The 20040-nt window shown below is 41.2% G+C and overlaps 1 protein-coding gene across 3 annotated transcripts in view; it reads right to left on the reverse strand.

Annotated features, from left to right (window-relative positions):
- The window catches only part of carm1l (coactivator-associated arginine methyltransferase 1, like), a 65298-nt gene that overhangs the window by 36349 nt on the left and 8909 nt on the right, over positions 1–20040 (reverse strand). For all 3 annotated transcript variants that reach the window (XR_007266248.1, XR_007266251.1, XM_048621105.1), the window contains 4 exons: positions 16201–16326; positions 9324–9430; positions 6849–6953; positions 4852–4962 (listed from right to left, as the gene is read on the reverse strand). Coding sequence is in view for 1 of the 3 variants with exons in the window: in XM_048621105.1 (XP_048477062.1) it covers positions 4852–4962; positions 6849–6953; positions 9324–9430; positions 16201–16326 (449 nt within the window). In the remaining 2 variants the exon portion in view is untranslated. The remainder of the gene's footprint in view (positions 1–4851; positions 4963–6848; positions 6954–9323; positions 9431–16200; positions 16327–20040) is intronic.

Genomic DNA, 20040 nt, shown 5'->3' on the forward strand with positions numbered 1-20040 from the left:
GGGGGGGTGGGGATTGCTGGGGTGGGGGTGTTTATTGCGGGGGGGGTGGGAATTGTTGGGGAGGGAGATGTTTATTGCAGGGGGGTGGGGATTGTTGGGGAGGGGATATTTATTGTGCGGGGGTGGGGATTGTTGGGTGGGAGATGTTTATTGGGGGCGGTGATAAGAATTGTTGGGGTGGGGGATGAGGGACACACTGGATTCTGAGTTCTCTCTCTGCAGTTTGTGCTCAGTCCCTACAAGTGACACTTTAGCTGATCAGGGCTGTCACAGATGCTTCTTCCCCCTGGTTTGAGAGTTCAGTGATTCCCATGTGTCAATGGGAATATTGGAATTGTTTAGGGAGGTTTTCAGACTGTCACTGTAGCATTTCCCCTGCCCTCCTGGTGATCACTTACTATTGCTGAGCTTAGAGTAGAGCAATTGTTTCAGGTACCCTGTGATGGACATGGGTTGAATGTGACCCAGCCATCATAGCCGGGCATGTGTGACCACTGCCCCAATACTGGGGATACTGACCTGGGAGAGGACACTCACATTGGTACACCCATCATACTAATGGATTGGCAGGATTTTGCAAAGGCAGCACTGGCAATAACGCTCTGGTGGTTTGAGGTCCCTGCTCTGCAGATCAGGAGTTTGCTGCTGGGTTCGAGGTCTCGGACTTAGAACACTCTGTTCCTCAGATGTCCAGGGACAGCACCGGCACATTGGAATCGATGCTGGATTTCATCGTCAATGCCTGCTTGGACCAAGAGGAGGTTCCCGAGGTATGGGAAATGATCCGCATTGTCCGGGGGCTCTCCTTTGCATTTGAGGAGGTGTTGGTGGTGGTGGGGGGGTGCATTGTTGAGTGGTAGGATCAGGCTGGTACAGAACCTTTCCTTTCTGAATGTTTAAGATGAGGCCCATTCTCTCATACTCCTCGCTGAATATGGTGGTTGAAAACTCAGCTCCGAGTGTGCGCTCAACAGGCACTGACTGCGTACTGCAGCTCGATGACAGGTATCAGGGTGGACTGGGTTCTGGGTTGGAGGCGTTGAAGGTTGAATAGTTTCCCACTCGACCTGCAGATTAACTCCACTCTAACAGGAAGGTTCGTGGACATAAGGTGGAGTGTTGTGGTGAGGAAGATAATAAAGATGCTGCAGCCCTGTTTGACCCCAGTCTGCACTCGTATTGGAATCTTTGGTGGATCCATTGATGAGGATCACAGCTTGCATGTCACTGTGAAGCAGCAGGTGGAGAATGGTGATGGATCTCTGCGAGCAGCTGGGTTTGAGGAGGGTGTTTTGCAATCCCTCATGGTTGACAGAGTCCAAAGCCTTTGGGAGGTTGAAGAAGGCCCTGAACAGAGGTTGGTGTTGTTCCTGCACTTTCCTGGGGTTTACTGTGCATTGAGAATCATGTCCATTGTCCCTCTGGATGGGCAGAAGCTGCACTAAGACCGAGGGAGAAGCTCTTCGGTCACTGGGAGGAGGTGGTTGAGGAGGATTCTCATGATGCCTTTTCTTGTGGTGAACAGTCAGGAAACCCCTCTGTAATTTCCTTAGTCAGACCTGTCTCGAGAGTTTAATTTGGATAAATGCAAGGTATTGCATTTAGGTAAAATGAACAAGGGCAGGACTTACACAGTTAATGGTAGGTCCTTGGAGAGTATTGATGAACAGAAAGACCTAGTGGTTCAGGTACATAATTCTTTGAAAGTTGTGTTGCAGGTAGACAGGGTGGTTATGAAGGCATTCATTTATTCTTTTATTCATTCACAGGATGAGGGCATCACTGACTAGGCCAGCATTTATTGCTAATCCCTAATTGCCCAGAGGGCAGTTATGAGTCAACCATATTGCAGTGGGTCTGGAGTCACATGTAGGCCAGACCGCGTGAGGGTGGCAGATTTCCTTCCCTAAAGGACATTAGTAAACCAGATAGGTTTTTCCCTGACAATCAGCAATAGATTCATGGTCATCATTAGACTCTTAATTCCAGATATTTATTGAATTCAAATTCCACCATCTGCCATGACAGGATTCGAACCCAGGTCCCCCGAATGTTTTCTGGGACTCTAGATTAACAGTCCAGCGATAATACCACTAAGCCAAAGCCTCCCCTTCACACTTGCTTTCATTGCTCAGACCTTTGAGTATAGACATTGGGACATCATGTTGAGATTGTAGAAGGCATTGGTGTGGCCACTTTTGGGGTACCACATGCAGTTCTGGTTGCCCTGCTATACCAAGGACATTAGTAAATTGGAGAGGGTTCAGAAAAGATTTACCAGGATGTTGCTGGGACTGGAGGGTTTGAGGGAAGACTGGGGCTATCTTCCCTGGAGCATCAGAGGCTGAGGGGTGACCTTATAGTGGCTTATAAAATCATGAGGGGCATGGATAGGGTGAATAGCCAAGGGCTTTTCCCTGGGGTGGGTGGAGTCCAAAACTAGAGGGCATAGGTTTAAGGTGAGAGGGGAAAGATTTAAAAAGGACCTGAGGGATAACTTTTTCATGCAGCAACTAATGCATTGATGGAAATGCACTGCTAGGGGAAGTGGTTGAGGCGGGTACAATTACAACATTTACAAGGCATCTGGATGGGTACATGAACAGGAAGGGTTTAGGGGGATACGGGCCAAATGCTGGCAAATGGGACTAAGTCAGATTGGGAAGTCTGATCGAAGCGGATAGGTTGGACCAAAGGGTCTGTTTCCACGCTGTATGACTCTGTAACTCTTTAATAAGGAGGGATCTTATAAAAACCTATAAAATTCTAACAGAATTAGACAAGGTAAATGCAGGAATTATATTCTTGATAACCGGGCAGTCCAGAACCAGGGCCACAGTCTAAGAATCTGTGGTAGGCCTTTTAGGACTAAGATGAGAAGAACTTTTTTCACTCAGAGAGTGACGAGCATGTGGATTTCTTTGCCATAGACAGTATTTGAGGCAAAGACATTGAATGTTTTCAGGAAGGAGTTAGATATAATCCTTACAGCTAGAAGGATCAAAGGATATAGGGGAGAAAGCATGAACAGAGTACTCAGTTAGATGATCAGTCATGTTCGTATTGAGTGGTGCAGCAGGCTGAATAATTTACGCCTCTTCCTATTTTCTATGTTCCTATGTTGATTGTGCGTGATCCATCTTCTCTTTGAGTGTAGCATACTGTTCAGCTCCTGTTTCTCCCATCAATCTTCAATTCAGTCTATGTGGCTCAGCTCTGTTCTTACCCCATTGATGTCTGCTCCCAGTTGATTATTCTTAGACCATATTGTTCATTGTTACTTTAAACCACATCCTAAATCTTATTGTACAAAAGTCACTCTGCTGTAAATATTCCCCATTGACACTTGTTGCATTTGGCCCACATCATTACCCAAGAACAAGGCCTAGCACTTGTTGGATTGAACACATATTGCTGTAGAAAATTCTCCTGAACACAACGTAAAAAATGTTTGCCATTCACTAACCTAAACACTACCATTATCCCAGTCTATATTCAGTTTATTCAAGCCCCCTTAATTGTAACTACTCCATGATGTTTGCACCTCTATGTAGCTTCCCTGTGGATTTGTTTCTATATATATCCTTCTCATGAGTGGGTGGCCTACAAATTATACCAAGTAATGTAATTGCACCTTTTTTGTTCTTTAGCTCCAGCCAATTTGACTCTGTGAACCTTGTCAGTTTATAGAAGCTCAATTATTAAAGCAACTTTCTAGATTAAATCCACGTGAATAGCTTTTGCTGTAAATTACTGATTTGGGCTTTTTTAATACTTTTGCAGAAATATGCTAATTATCTTTTTTGCTTATTCTGAAAAACCATTAGTAGCCTAGTTTGTTACAACAAAATACTCTGCTTCTGAATGCACACATTTTTAATCTCTCTGTCTCTCTCACACACACACACACACACACACACGCACACACACGCGCACACTCACGCACGCGCACGCGCACACGCACACACACACACAACAGAGCAATTGAGCAATGCTCAGTGCCAGTTGTGGTGCATTTTCAGGTGGAAGCAGAGGTCAGAAAGAGAACTGATTCTATGACCCCATAACCTCCTGTGGTAAAACTGCACAGAAGCCTTTCAACAAAACACACTAAAAAATGTTTAAATGTGTAAGAAAATGGATTTAAATAGTATATCGTGCTATCCTGCAGATATTTTATATCTATTCACATCCAATAAATTATGTTTTTAAGTTGGGTCATTGAATATGACAGTAAATATGCACATAGCAAGATCCCAGAGTTAGCACATATGATAACTGTAGGATCAATGACAGGATTCCTTGTTCTTTTTCATTAGTTACTTTACATTTGCTTGATAGACAGATAAGGGATTTGTTCAACATCATTTCCAAGTGATAAGTTTTCAAGTCATAGTCATAGAGTCATACAGCATGGAAACAGACCCTTTGGTCCACATGGTCCATGCTGACCATAATCCCAAACTAAACTAGTCCCACCTGTCTGCTCGTGGTCCACATCCCTCCAAACATTTCTTATTCATGTACTTATCCAAATGCCTTTTAAATATTGTAACTGTACCCACATCCACCACTTTCTCTGGAAGTTCATTCCACACACAAACCACTCTCTGTATAAAATAATTGCCTCTCATGTCTTTCCTGGGCATGGGTCTTGAGGCTTTAGCCTTTTGACTCAGCGGCAAATGGGCTCCCGAATGCTGCGTAGAATAACTTAAATAGAGAAAGGTTCTCTGATAAAATCCCCAATAAATCTTTGTCAAACAATCCAACCTGACACCATCAGAAAACAGTAATTCAATCAGCAGTGTATGTATTGATGTTAATCTTGGTGATGTGTTTGTGTAGTACCTCTGCATATTTTGACATTGAGCTGGCCTCCACAGCGTAGACTTTCCTAGCTCCTGCTTGAACTGCGAAGAACGAGAGGATTCCTGACCCACATCCCACGTCAAGAACAACCTTTAAACACAATAAAACACAATAATCAGAACCAAAGTACCCTGGTAATGTTAAACCTTAATCACATCAAAAACCTGTGCCTGGCTGAGTAGGCTAGACCCAAGTTAATACAATTTAAGATTATGCTTTGTTCAGAAGATTGTAAGCTGGCAAACTTTATTGCAGAATTGACAGCTGTACCAAATGGATGGGACATAAGTTTGTGTGCACAAGTCTTTACAATCCTGAGCAATAGCAATAGCGAATATGACTGAAAATTGGATATTTCTGTACAGTGTAAGGCAAGTTAATTTCTGACATAAAATTATACAAACACCATCACCATTGGCATCTGACAGCCAAAGTTACATTCACACAATAAATCTTGTTGTGCATATCAAATCCCACGTGTGAACAGATAAGCATGACAGATCTAGTAGGAACTGCCGATGCTGGAGAATCAGAGATAACAAGGTGTAGAGCTGGATGAACGCAGCAGGCCAAAATGAAGAAGGGTCTAGACCCGAAACGTCAGTTTTCCTGCTCCTCTGATGCTGCTTGGCCTGCTGTGTTCATCCAGCTCCACACCTTGTTATCTCAGCATGACAGATCATCGTTTTCAATTCAAAATCAAATCTGAAAATTTGAAAACTTTAACAAGGCTCTCAGTTGGTGTAACACTTTAAAAGTTTTTAAAAGTTATGAGAACACAAACCTTTGCTGTGAATGTGTGATGTTCACGCAGTTTCGATCTGAGGTATCAAATCCCTTAAATACATTTACATGTGCTTGCACAAACATGTACAAAAACAACTTAAATAAAAACCAAAAGAACCGCGGATGCTGTACATCAGAAACAAAAACTGTTCTGAAGAAGGGTCACCAGACCCGAAACGTTAACTCTCATTTCTCTCCACAGATGCTGAGCTTTTCCAGCAACTTCTGTTTTTGTTACAGAAACAACTTGTTGGGTTCAGTGCCTACTGCAGTACAATCTTAGAGGTTGAATTAGTAATTTCTCTGCAGGTTTGCTGTTGATGAGGGGCTGGTAATGGCAGATAGTGTCACCCAGATGAATAATTTGAATTTTTTTTAACTAAAAAAATTAAAGGATGTGCTTTGATCGATAATTTGTGCTGGTAAGAGTAAATTGATGCGCAGTTTGTCTAAGTTTTCTGATAGGGAACATATTAATCTCTCGTCAGTTCAATTATTTCTAATTGATTACATGGACTCCAACGTTTCACGCAATAGAAAAGTTTAATTATGCATGTGGGGACACCAAAGGTTACTATCAGATTCACAGAAGTAAATGATAGTACGTTCTGACAGTTTCACTATGCTGCTGCAAAATCATGGCTATGGCCAAATTGCCAAATCCAATCTTGCAATAAAGGTTTAAAAATAAATATCATATTAATCAGGTGACTCAATTAACCAGAAAGTCATGTATTGTCAGAGATGAACAAATATTTGCTGCACTGAAAACAACAAAAGCTGGAGATCACAGCCAATCAGGCAGCATCCATGGAGAGAAAGTAAGCTAACATTCTGAGGCTGGATAACGTTTCATCAGAGCTGGGAGTTCTTGTCGAAGTGAAGAGCAAAACTTCATTTGGCATTCCTCAAAGAGATGTCGAATTAAACACAATGTCGGAGAAAATTACTGCAGACGTTGGAATCTGTACTGAAAACAAAAAGTTCTGGAGATCACAGCGGGTCAAACAGCATCCACGGAGAGAAAGGAAGCTAACATTTCGAGTCTAGATCTCTCTTCATCAGAGCTGTTAGCTTCATTTAATTTTAAAGCAAAATGTAGTACTAGCCAACTGTGGGATTGAATACCAATAGGTAATTAGAAAGTAAAACAGTGCCCTACCCTACCCCACTAACTCAAATGCACTCACCTTACCATTAAAATCATCATGATTCTGAAGCATTGCCTTTTGATAAGTAGCTGTCTTTATATAGTCTTGCATCATGTTCTGTTGTTGTGATAAACAACCATAAAACTAAAAAAAAAAGGAATGCATGGCTTTAAACAATATCTGATCAATCTGATTTCCTGTTTTTCAGTATTTCAGATCTTCTTCTACTTGCTGCTACTGTCAAAACTCCACACTCCCTTTAATTCAACAAAGTTTCCATCAACTAAACATTAGCTCATGGGTTCAGATGTCAGGAATTGGAATCAAACTGACAGTTCATCCACAAAAAAAATTAACATTTTCAACAAAGTGACAAAGCAATATTGTTCACAAATATGAATGAGACAAATCAAGATGTAACGGTTCAGAAATGTTGAGTTGCCAGGGAGCCCATGAAGAGTTATTTAACATGGTGGGAATCGTTTTCTGGTAAGCATCAATGTTCAGAATTAATCTGAAATAACTGCACAGAGGCCACTATTCTGTCACCGAGTCACACTTTATTTACTTGAACACAGTACACTGGCCGTGCCCAGCCAGCTCAGAGTCAGTCTCCCTGAACTGAGGAGATTCTAAATCTCCTGTTTATATTGGTCAGCCAGGGCTTCTTGATTGGCCCAGGTTAACAACCTCAATCAAGGATCTCACAGTAAATGAGATCCACCTGCTTCCAATCACTACGTAATATAACCCTTAAAATGTTAACATTTTCAGCAAAGCTATAACCTGCTTAAATTTAGTTTGTTTGGGCTTTTCTACATGAATCGTACTTTCTACTTTCCTCTCCACAATTCTTGAAGATGTTGTTACTTCATAAATTTATGTCCATCTTTTCAGAGAGTCCACGTTCAGCTCTCTATAAACTGAGTGCATTAACCTTGCCCATTGACCCGAATGATTAGAATCCCAAATGAGAGTGGCCATGCTGCATTGTTCCTCCTCAAAGACCACTCTTACATTTCCAACTCATTTGATTTTGCTTTTATCTATCCCATTGTAGCCAGAGTATCTATCTAGCTTCTCCTCCCAGCCTCAGACCATGATCCATCTGTGGCCTTCTCACCTCGTTCATCTATATGCTACTGGCAACATAGTGTGCACATCTGTGAGTTCAGCTTATTTTAAAACTTTTGGAATTAAGATTGGTTATTGACAAGCTTAGCAGCGATGAATCATAGTTAGTTCTATCCATCTGATCTTTACCCTTGATTGCAGATGTACCTTTTCAATATTATATAAAATTTCACATTCAATTCATTCCATTTATTGACACACTTTGATTTGAAGTTCAAATTGTCAGTCACGATTTATCATATCTCTAACAAAAACAGAAATTGCTGGAGAAACTCAGCGAGCCTAGTAGCATCTGTGGAGAGAGAAACAGAGTTAAGGATTCACATCCAATGACCCTTCTTGAGATCTATCATATCTATCAACAAATATTACATACTCCAGTGTTTAGTAATGAATGAGGAAAGATTATGTTGATATATTTTTGATTATGTTTTAGCCCTATCTTTGAGCAGGATTTTAACAACTGATATCCCCACACTTTCAGCACAATTTGGTTCCCAGAGATTTTTGGAAAACAATGGTTAATGCGGCTATTTTCAAGTTATACAGTTATACAGCACAGAAACAGACCCATCAGTCCAACTCGTCTATGCTGACCAGATAAGAAGAACAATACAGCACAGGAGCAGGCCCTTCGGCCCTCCAAACCTGCGCTAACACGTTTTGCCCTTCCATACTAAAACTAAATATCCAGATATCCTAAGTTAATCTAGTCCCATTTGCCAATATTTGGCCCATATATATAAAGTTCCTTTAATGTTTTATTGAAAGGAGTTCTTTTATAGATACCATTGAAATCATTCAATTGTTCTTATTTTATTAAAGATACTGAATAAACAGTTAAACTTTTGATATATAGAATCCCTACAGTGTGGAAACAGGCCCTTTGGCCCAACAAGTCCACACCGAACCTCAGAGCATCCCACCCAGACCCATCCCCCTACAACCCACCTAATCTACACATCCCTATGGGCAATTTAGCTCGGCCAATCCACCGAACCTGCACATCTTTGGACTGTGGGAGGAAACCGGAGCACCCGGAGGAAACCCACACAGACCAGTCGCCCGAGGGTGGAATTGAACCCAGGTCCCTGGCGCTGTGAGGCAGCAGTGCTAACCACTGTGCCACCATGCCGCCCAAAATGAGACTTTCCAAGGCTTGTCACTCCCTTCACCAGGAAGAAGGCTACACCTAGATTTGAATTAGGATCACAGGGTTCAGAAACCAGCGCGCTCACCATTACACCGTGGCAACCAGAGCCAAGACATGTTCTGCCTTTACTTCAAATTTACAGCATTTCATTTATCATGGGTTAAATTATCTAAGCCATTGTAAGATATGGTCTATAATTTGCCTTGGGCACTTGACTAGTTCCTTACCTGGAAATACTGTATTGCAGATGCATCTTCTGTTCGTTGGCTAAATGCTGAACAAGCTTTATTGGAGTTTTTAAACATATTTAAGGAATTGTAAAAGGTAAAAAACTCTGAAAACAAAAAGATAAAGATTTTGTGAAAACTCAAGCCTTGCTTATACAGTGACCATTATGACCACAACTATCGTCTAACAGCACCTCTGACACACCCAAAATCGGATTCATTAAAATTTTTTAAAAAATCAACTCACACCAGTTTTAGAAATGTTCACACATCACCCTGAGTGCAAGCAAAAAGCAGAAATTGCTGGATAAATTCAGCAGGTCTGTCAGCATCTGTGGAGGAAAAGCAGAATTAACGTTTTGGTTCAGTGACCCTACCTCAGAGCCAGGACTAACTGCAAAACTGGCACTTCTGAAGACAGGTCACCAGACTTGAAAGGTTCACTCTGCTTTCTCTCTGCCAGACCTGCTGAATTTCTTGATCAATTGATTTTTTGTCACATGTACCGGAATACAGTGAAATGCTTTGTTTACAAGTGGTACAGGCAGATCACAGCAAGCAAAGGATGCACAGATCAAAAAGCCTTAGGTCTGTTCTTGTGTCAAGTTTCCAGCATCTGCCACTCTTTGATTACACCACTTAGTACAATGTGACTGGTGCAATGGAATCAGCATTTTTATACCTGTTTGACCAACTCTGCTATTTGTACAGTGCTACAACAGGAAATGTTGACACAGTGAAACCTCTTCAGAACTGAATAAAAACTGGAAGAACTGCAGATGCCATAAATCAGTGACAAAAACAGAAACTGGTGGAAAAGCTCGGCAGAACACAGCATCAGCAGTTCTTTTGGTCTGAGGAGGAGTCACTCGATCCGAAACATTAACTCTGATTTCTCTCCACACATGCTGCCAGGCCTACTGAGCTTTTCCAGCAGTTTCTATTTTTGTCACCGATTAAAAACCGATCCAAGCTAATACCAGTTACAAAAAAAATGTACTACCCCTCTCCAGTTTTTAATATATGATAATCTACTTATAATACGTAAGTGGATTGTTCAGAATCTGAAACACCAATGGACCAATCAGATCAGTTTAGGTATGTATGCACTGAAAAAAGCATCAAAACTGAACAGTGGGTGGTTGGGATGTATAACAGGTAAATATAAAAAGAAAAATCTAGAAATGAACAAATAAACACAATTCTATCCTGACAAGATCAAGAAAACTTGCATTCACGCTCACTGTTGCTTGGTCAGATTTAATTTACCTGTGGCCTTCACTGTACTGAAGTTTTAACATTACTTCAGTCATTTAACAATCAACTGGTTAACATAATGACATCTTGTTCTCTCCTGGAGAAAATTTTTCATTATCTACCATGAAGTCAGCTCACTGCCCACAAAATAGTTTTGTTTCAAATCACATGACCTTAGGGAAAGTCAGTTCCATTGCCAATAATTTCTGTGACAATTATGAAGCAACAACCATCACTTGACAAAACCTTAGCAGTTTTCTGTATGTTGCTTGGCCAGTAGATTTGGAACAAATTATCACTGGAACATTGGTGTTTTAAAAATTAGATGGACAGGCCAAAATCCTATAGCTGAAATGATGTTCTGAAGTCCTGGTACCAATCTCCTCTTGGAACTGCCCTTCTGGTCAATTCCGAAAATGCTTAGCACAAGTACTGTTTGGTTACAGCATTTGTTTTGAAGCAAGTAGCTCTTAATGGAGTCCAAACTCCTGTAGCTTAACAACAGAAAGGGAGATGAACTCTCTTTGTCTGGTGTCATTCCAACCCTATTATTTCCTCTGTCCTGACTGCAATCCTGCATGGTAACTGGACATAACTTCCTGTTCACCCCACAATGATTGCTGCAGGTAATTAGCAATGCCAATAAAATGAACAATGTGATTTCTTCAAACCCTTGAGAATTTTAAAAGCAAACATTGATTTACTTATTTATTGTCACACATATCCTGTCACAAATTAATGTGAAAATTGATGTAGCGTGCAGCTCTCTGGTTCCCTCTTAAAACACAGAAAAATAAACCAAAATATAGAATAAAAAGGCAGAAAAATGAAGAGATACAAAAAGTGTCCAATTCTACAGTCCTTCTTGTCAAGTGCTCTGCCATGGGCCAAGGACCTGGTGGCCGGGCATGAGTCCCCTTCACCAGGCCGTAGGAATGGAAGTGACTTCCCTTCAACACATCTCACCTCCACCGATATAACCAGCACCATCTTGATCACACACTTAATTACAAATCCGGAATTAAAAAAACCCAGCAGAAATAAAGGAAACAAGGCCAAAAGGAATAGAGACGTCCAGATTAAAGTCTTATTTAAGTCTTATCTCCATGCAGGCACCCAGGCTGAGTCATGGCCTGGAGTCTCGGGAGAAGCTGAGTGTTTGCTGCTGCTGACACTGTGCTGGAATGAGCTAGAATCCTGAGCTTCTACAGGACTACTACACAGTGCGCTAAATATCTGAAAACCAACCAAGGTCCTGTTAAGGCCTCAATGCTGGTGCGCAGCGTGACACAAAGGAGAAGGGAAGGTGTTCGAGATCTACTATAGGTAGTTCTGCCATAACACGTGTCTCGTTAATGCAAATTGGCTGTAATGTGATTGATAAATAGTCAACGCTGTTTGGATAATGCAAACTTTCTGCTGTACAGGTATAGTGATTTCACAATAATCTGATTTTTTTCATGGCAATTTTCTCCAGTATCATTCTCTAAAGCGTGAGATTGCACAAGAATGCAATTATTGCGTTATGGGAGAACGACCTGGACACTCGCTTTTTCTCTCCTTTCATATTGTGGATTTTCTTGTGTTTTGGGGTACACAGTAAACTGAATGTGTTTACAACAGTTGGTAATAAACTCCAGCTGAACTGAAGGGACCTTTGGCCCTGATTTTCTGTTGTTGGACTGGGCAGGAGAACATTACATTCACACCCTGCCTTCCTCTAATTGGAAGCTTAAAAGGGTTAAAAGCATCTTTCTTCCACAGGTTACACAGTGAAACTTTGCATTTCGACTTTGTTGCCGACAAAAATAAAAAAAGCAAACAGAAAAACCTTGCAGTAACAATCATTATCCCTGCTTGAACCCGAAGGCTGGATTTCCACTCCGACTGAAGGTAAAGTCCTTGGCAAGGAGTGAGTTTGTGTCAGGCTGAGCGAGGAACATGCAAACAGAAACATTCAGGTAGAACATTGCTTGGTCCTTATTTTGACAAGATAATTCAGAAGGTACAAACAGCAGCTATGGGGATATCTTCATACATTGGAACAGGAGTAGGCCATTCAGCCCATCAAACCTGTCCCACCATTCAATGAGATCATGGCTGCTCTGTGGTCTAACACCATATGCCTGCTTTTGGCCCATATTCCTTAATACCTTTGCTGAACAATAAATGTACTTTTCTATCTTTTGAAATTAACGTCTAATCCAACATTGACTCGTGTTTGCAGAAGAATTCCAAGCTTCAAGTGCCCCTTGTGCATAGAACCTTCAACCTTCTTACATTAAACATGCTTAATGAAAACAACATTCAAATGCTTTTGTTCCGTGTAAGGTCTGCATGGAACAAAAATATCTACTCTTTTCTGGTGACTGTGGAAATATGGTTGTGAAACAGTAAGTAGGATTTCTCAATTAACGACCTGACTGTCCATTTAATTTTAAATCACTTAAAGAACTCATGATTCCAGTGAAAATTTATTCCAATTCTACTGGACAAGCGATTCACAGACAACTATTAACAATAAGAACCAAAAGAACTGCAGATGCTGTAAATCAGAACAAAAACAGAAATTGCTGGAAAAGCTCAGCAGGTCCTGCAGCATCTGTGAAGAGAAATTGGAATTAACGTTTAGGGTCGAGTGATCCTTCCTCAGAACTCAATTAAACTATTAACTATTAACAATAGCTGTTACAATTTAATGCAAATAAACTGTAGCATATTCACATTAGAATGACTCATTTTCTTCCGTATTTTCATAAAGATTTAAGTAAAAAAAAAGAAGCTCTCTACAATAAATCAAACACTTGGCAAGTTCATTGATACCACACTCTCCTGCAAAATCTTTATGCTGCCTTTCCTGGTACAGCTAACACATTACAGGGATGATTTCCAAATAAAAGGCCACCCATCTGTCACCCAAACTAAAAGGCAGGTGGTAGATGAAAATTATGGGGTCCTTTTGTCACCTGATTGACCCTCACGGCTCACCAGCTGTACTTTCAGGCAGGCTTATTAACAGGCAAGCCACTGCTGTCTAGGGAAAAGAGGCTCTGCCCTTTGTGTCGACACATTTGCAATTTTCCCATGAAATGGGTGGATCGTGCAAATTTTACTTTACGATCTATCGCTATCCAGCCCATTTATGGAGGCTAGAGGGGTCAGGTCGATAGTCTACTCCTGTTCTTTTTCTTATGTTCTCTCTTTAACTTGCCCAAGGAATGCTCAACTTCCATAAAAAGAGATGGTTCCTGAAATTTCTCCATGACCTCCACAGAAACCTAACACATCCTTACATCCGACAATCTGCATTATTCAACCATGGCTGATTGCATTCCACGGAAGACTTTCCCATGGTCTCAATAGCAGTGGAACAATATTTGCCTATAGTACGTTAATCAGTGGGGAGGCAATGGCCTAGTGGTATTTTCGCAGGACTGTTAATCCAGAGACCCAGATAATGTTCTATGGACCTGGGTTCAAATCCCACCACGGCAGATGGTGGAATTTGAATTCAATAAAATATCTGGAATTAAGATTCTAATGAGACAATTAACCCATTGTTGATTGTTGGAATAACCCATCTGGTTCACTAAATTCTTTTAGGGGAATGAAACTGCCATCCTTACCTGGTCTGGCCTACATGTGACTCCAGATCCACAGCAATGTGGTTGACCCATAACTGCCCTCTGGGCAATAAATGCTGCCTAGCCAGCAACGCCCTCATCTCGTTAATGGATAAAGGACCTCTATCTACACCTACTGTCATAATGGTTAATTGTATCCTTAACTAGATAAACATCAGGTTTATTCTTTGCTTTCATTATTTGCTTTTCTTTCGTATCATTCTGAGGTCAAACATCCATTAAGAAAGTTGGATTTGGTAGTAAACTGCAAATTTACTACATTAAAAATATATTTCTGGAAGTTCTGCAAATCTTAGCAATCGGCTTATTGCAGGATTAAAAATAAATGCTTTGTTCCATCATTTCTTTAAAAAAAATACTTTCTTTGCAAGTCTATGTAAAGTCGGAAATATACAGAATGAAAGAGTTTTTCATACAATCCATACAGTATGGAAACAGGCCCTTCGGCCCAACCAGTCCACACCGACCCTTGGAGCATCCCACCCAGATCCATCCCCCTATAACCCACACATCCCTGAAACACTATAGGCAATTTAGCATGGCCAATCCACCTAGCCTGCACATCTTTGGATTGTGGGAGGAAACCCACGCAGACACGGGGCAAATGTGCAAACTCCACACAGACAGTCACCCAAGGATGGAATTGAACCCGGGTCCCTGGTGCTGTGAGGCAGCAGTGCTATCCACTGAGCCACCATGCCTCCCTATGCCCCTTCCTTTTGGTATTTTTAAGCTATAAGTGAATTTCTTCCTTCTCCATTCACAATGGCCAATACTGATGAATTTGTTCATTCTCTAGCCCTGAACACATGGGATGGGAATGAACGCATGGCTTTTGGGTAGATGCAATGAACAAACCTAGATGTAGGTCTGTCGACAAAAATCAATGATCAAAAGAAAATAACAACACAAAATTATATTCAATCACCATTCAAGTCAGTATTTGGCAAAGCATAATCTAAATCTGGGGACTAACGTGGTCAGGTGAATACTAGATCCATTAATTCTTGTTAATATCTTCTAAATGCATAATTTCTGAGAGGTGAAAGGGCCTCAACTAACAAGTGAAAAGTTAAATAAATGGCCAAGATAATTATTGCCACAACTTTGGAGGGAGCCAATGGCATAGTGGTGTTATCACTAGACTATTATTCCAGAGACCCAGGTAATGTTCTGGAGACTCAGATTTGAATCCCACCACAGCAGATGGTCAAATGGTCAGGCTTCCATGATGCCTATTATGGTAAATGCACACTCAAAACTCTCAGATTGAAAGGTCTGTGATTCAATCCAAAAAAAAAGTGAAGATTACTCAAAAGGCAAAAGCTGAATCCAATTTCAAAATGCAACAAACAATTGAAATGAATCTCACCAAAAGGCATATTGGTTCAACTTATTACATCTTGATATAATGGGCTAAATTTCCATCCCAAGGCTTAAGTAGGTCTGAGGACACATATGCTATTTCTCAGGTCTGTTTTCAAGGATGCTAGCTTTTAGGAGTGACCTCCTCAAACATCTCCTCTCAGATCACGCCACAGCCAGTGCCAGGTTTCTGCCCAGAGTTCGGTCCACCATCAGATCGGAATCATGAAAATTATGGGCAGGCAATGGCCTAGTGGCATTATTGCTAGACTATTAATCCGGACACCCCAGTAATGTTCGGGAGACTCGAGTTTGAATCTCGCCACGGCAGATGGTGTAATTTAAATTCAATAAAGATCTGAAATTAAGAATCTGATGATGACCGTGAATCCATTGTTTGAAAATCCCATATGGTTCACACTAATGTCCCTCAGGAAAGGAAACTGTCATCCTTACCTGGTCTGGCCACAGCAATGAGGTTGACTCTTAACTGCCCTCTGGGATGGACAATAAATGCCTGCAGCGCTCTCATCCCACTAATGACTATATATTAAAAAATGTGACATCCATCACAGAGCACTGCCAGATTGAGCCCCTAACCACATACTTACCATTTATTGATTGAAACTGAAGTAGCACACTGCTGCATCCCACTGTAATGAGAAAGGTCTGTTTCCCCACACGACAACTTTCCGTCTCATGGTTCATGGAACACTTGAATACGCAAGCTCCATTTCCTGCAAGAAAAGACATCTTATCTCAGAACGCATCCTTGGCTGCCATAGGTTGAGCTAAGTCCGGTTGCATCCTCAATTTCTTAGTAACATCTGAAATTTACGAGAACATCAGGAAATAGGGTAAAATTATTTGTGTTGCCTTTATGCATAATTCTGGATTTATGTATATTTTGGATTTATTGTTTCCATGCACACAGAAATATGAAACACATTTCTTGGTAGTGATGATGTTTGGACAGTTGATTTATTTACAGAACCAAAATATCATGATTTCTTCCAAGGAAATCAACTTGTAAGGCTCATTTAGCTGTTTCCATGAAGAGGCATGTCGTACCAATGTTGCAATAGCCAATGCAAAGACTGAGGGGATGACTCAGTAGAGATCTTTAAGCTTAGGCATGGGTTTGAAAAGGCATACATAGAGATGTTCTGGGAAGGAAATTGAAACTCTACCAAAACTCTCTCTGGAACATAATGCTTCTGCTGTTTACATAGGGTCCAGGAGCTGCATGGCTGACTCCTGGTCTTAGTTTCTATGTTTAATGTGCAGTGCTAGTCTATAGCTTCACCAGATTGACATCTTAACTTTAGTTACACCAAATCCTGTTCCAAGTATGTCCTTCTACATGCTAAGGTTGATTAAACTAAGGTTGATCCTTTATCTTGATGGTAATGACAAAACGAGGGAGATACTGAGCCAACTAAGTTATAAATTGTGGTTTAACATAATTCTGTTGTTGCTAGCAGCTCACAGTTCCACGTGGACGGTTTGAGCCATCTGAAACTGTCTCCGTTCAACATGGTGCTAGTGTCACAAAACAGGATGGATGGTGTTCAGATTGTGAATTCATGAACTTGGTTTCCACAAAGACTGTGCAATGACCGCTCCTACCAAGAATGCTACAACCAGATGCATCTGTGACAGGAAGAATGAGGAGGGCGAGGTCAATTAGATGTCTTTGTTTTCTCATGACCTACAACAGGCCCCAATTTGGCGGCTACGTCCTTCAGAACCTTTCTGATGAACATTGACATCCTCCAATTCTGTGCCCTTGCTAGACTTGGTGCTTCTTTAAGCGAGTATTCAATATGAAGGAACACTGACTCATCACTTGAGGGAGTGAGTTATGTAGTAATTAGCAGGTTTCCTTGCCTTTGTTTGACCCAATGCCATGAGACATCATGGAAAACTGAACGAATGTTGGCCACTCCCAAAGCAACATGTTGTACCCAGGAATAGCGATGAAGGGGGTCTAGGATCTTGGCTGAAAGGTATGGTTCTGTGAGAATGACTATGTCAGACTGTTCTTTGCGTAGACTGGGAAACAGCTCTCCCTCTTATTGGCACCTGTCACCAGACATTTGTGTGGAGAATATGCCAGTGTCCAGTGGACTAGGGGTGCATTTGTCATGTCTAACTGGACCAGGTATCTCTTCGGTTTTAGTCTTATTGAAGTTACTCATGGTAGTGTTGATCCAGCTGAACAGTTTGCTAGTGCATTTCAGAGGGCAGTTAATAGTCCATTATATTCTATGGGTCTGAAGATACATATGGCAGGTTGTCTCGCTCGATGACATTCATGAACCAGGTGGCCTTTTAAGAAGCTATGATGACCATTTAATTTAACTCTTTTCCCAAAGTGCCATGCTAACATTTTGAGCCGTGTGTCCGATCATTAATGGAGGCTGCTAGCATACCAGTTCTGTAACACAACCATTATACTAGATACCTGTTAGTAATAAATCTAGTAGAGGATCCTCTATCCAGAAAGTGGGTAGAATTGTAGCACATGATACACTTAAAACAGGGCAATATTAACATGGGAGGAAAAAGGGAACAGCAATGATAATGACGATGATAGGATGAAATGAAGTGGAATTGGAGGAGACTAATGTGGAGCTTAAACTCTGATATGGATTAATTTGACCAAGTGGCCTGCTTCGAGACTATACATCCTCCATAATTCTATAAAATGAAGTGATCCCGTGTGCTTAGTAAAGGTTGTAACAAGTCATACAGAAGTGTTTCTCCCATCTATCTGTGGGTGAAGGCCACCACATTTTACCAGGGGATTATATAGTCAGCTTACTCCTACTTCACAGCACTTTGAAGCTCAGTCACATTTCTTGGTTATAATGACATCAAGAGATAGGGAACAAGCACAGGAAAACTGATCTGAGATAGACAATTAGCCCTGATTTAGAATGGTGGGGCAGTTTTCAGAGTCTGTCCAGCTTACTCTTTCCCTAAGTTTCTATAGTATTACCCTCCAAATGCATTTTATAGGATATAGCTAACAGTACGCTGTAATTATACAAGGCATTGGTGAGGCCGTACCAGCTGGAGTATTGTGTGCAGTTTTGGTCTCACTATCTGAGGAAGGATATTCTGGTGATGGAGGGAGTGAACCAATGGTTTCCTGGACTGATTCCTGGGATGGCAGGACTGCCGCATGAAGAGCGACTGGATTAGTTAGGAATATATTCACTGGAGTTTAGAAGAACGACAGGGATCTCTTAGAAATCTATAAAATTCCTAACAGGATTAGACAGGTTAGATGCAGGAGGGATGTTACTTGATGGTGGGAGAATCCAGAACCAGGGGTCATAGATTAAGGATGAGGGGTAAACATTTTAGGACTGAGACAAGGAGAATTTTCTTCATCCAGGGAGTAGTGAGCCTGTGGAACTCACTACCACAAAAAGTGGTTGAGGCTTAAACATTGTGTTCTCAAGAAGAAAGTAATAAAGCTCTTGTAGCTAAAGGGATCCAAGGATATGGGAATACAGTGGGATCAGCCAGGATCATAATGACCAGTGGAGAAGGCTTTAAGGGTTGAATGGCGTATTCCCATCTTCTCTCATTATGTTCTCAACTTGGCTTTTTCTGTTTCTTGAAGGCAAGTGTTACCTGTGCTCAGCATTATTCCTGCCTTCACAGCTGCAGTCAGGAATTTACCAAGTGTAGAAACTACAGTATGGGCACTTGTATTTTACAAAACTCACAATGCAGCAGCAAACCGTAGCAATAATATCCTGCATCCACAGCGTGCCTTGTTTTTATGCTGCAGTAATGCTGTTACTCAACTATTAATTGCAAATTGTGTGGTACTCGGCAAACATAGGAATTATGTATGAAACTCATATCTGCCTGTACCAACAGATATACCAAGACAGTCTCCTTCTCCATGATGAGAGAAGGTGGTTTGTTTTAATGAACATGTCACTTGCCTCGGTAAATCTCTTTGATTGACTGAGCCAAGCTAATCTCATGATCCTCATGTTAGCTCATTCACAGGCAATGCACACAACTCCCCAGAGCAATATGACAGGAGGGAGTTTCCTCTGCTTGCTCTGACATGAGAAATCACTGAGGGAACTGGGTTAACAAAACACGGTTCAAGAGTTCAACAGCCTGTTGTCACACTCTATCCATCCTTAAAATGCCTCAGCACTAAAATAACATTGCAGCTTGCTGCTTAACAACACCTGCCTGTCCCTCGAGACTTACCATATGACGCAGTAAAGCCTTCCAAACTACAGTAAAGAAGCACTGCCTGACAAATGCATTATTTAAAAGTTGTCAGAACTACAGCCTTGCAAAATTTTTGAGAAAACAATACATTAATTGCATACGTTGCATCAGAGATTACATAAAAACAAGGGACTGAAAACATAAATTATGTTGATCCTATAGCTGGACATCAATAGCTA

This window comes from Rhincodon typus, chromosome 3 (genome assembly GCF_021869965.1).
Source record: "Rhincodon typus isolate 14 chromosome 3, sRhiTyp1.1, whole genome shotgun sequence".
Taxonomy (NCBI): Eukaryota; Metazoa; Chordata; class Chondrichthyes; order Orectolobiformes; family Rhincodontidae; genus Rhincodon; species Rhincodon typus.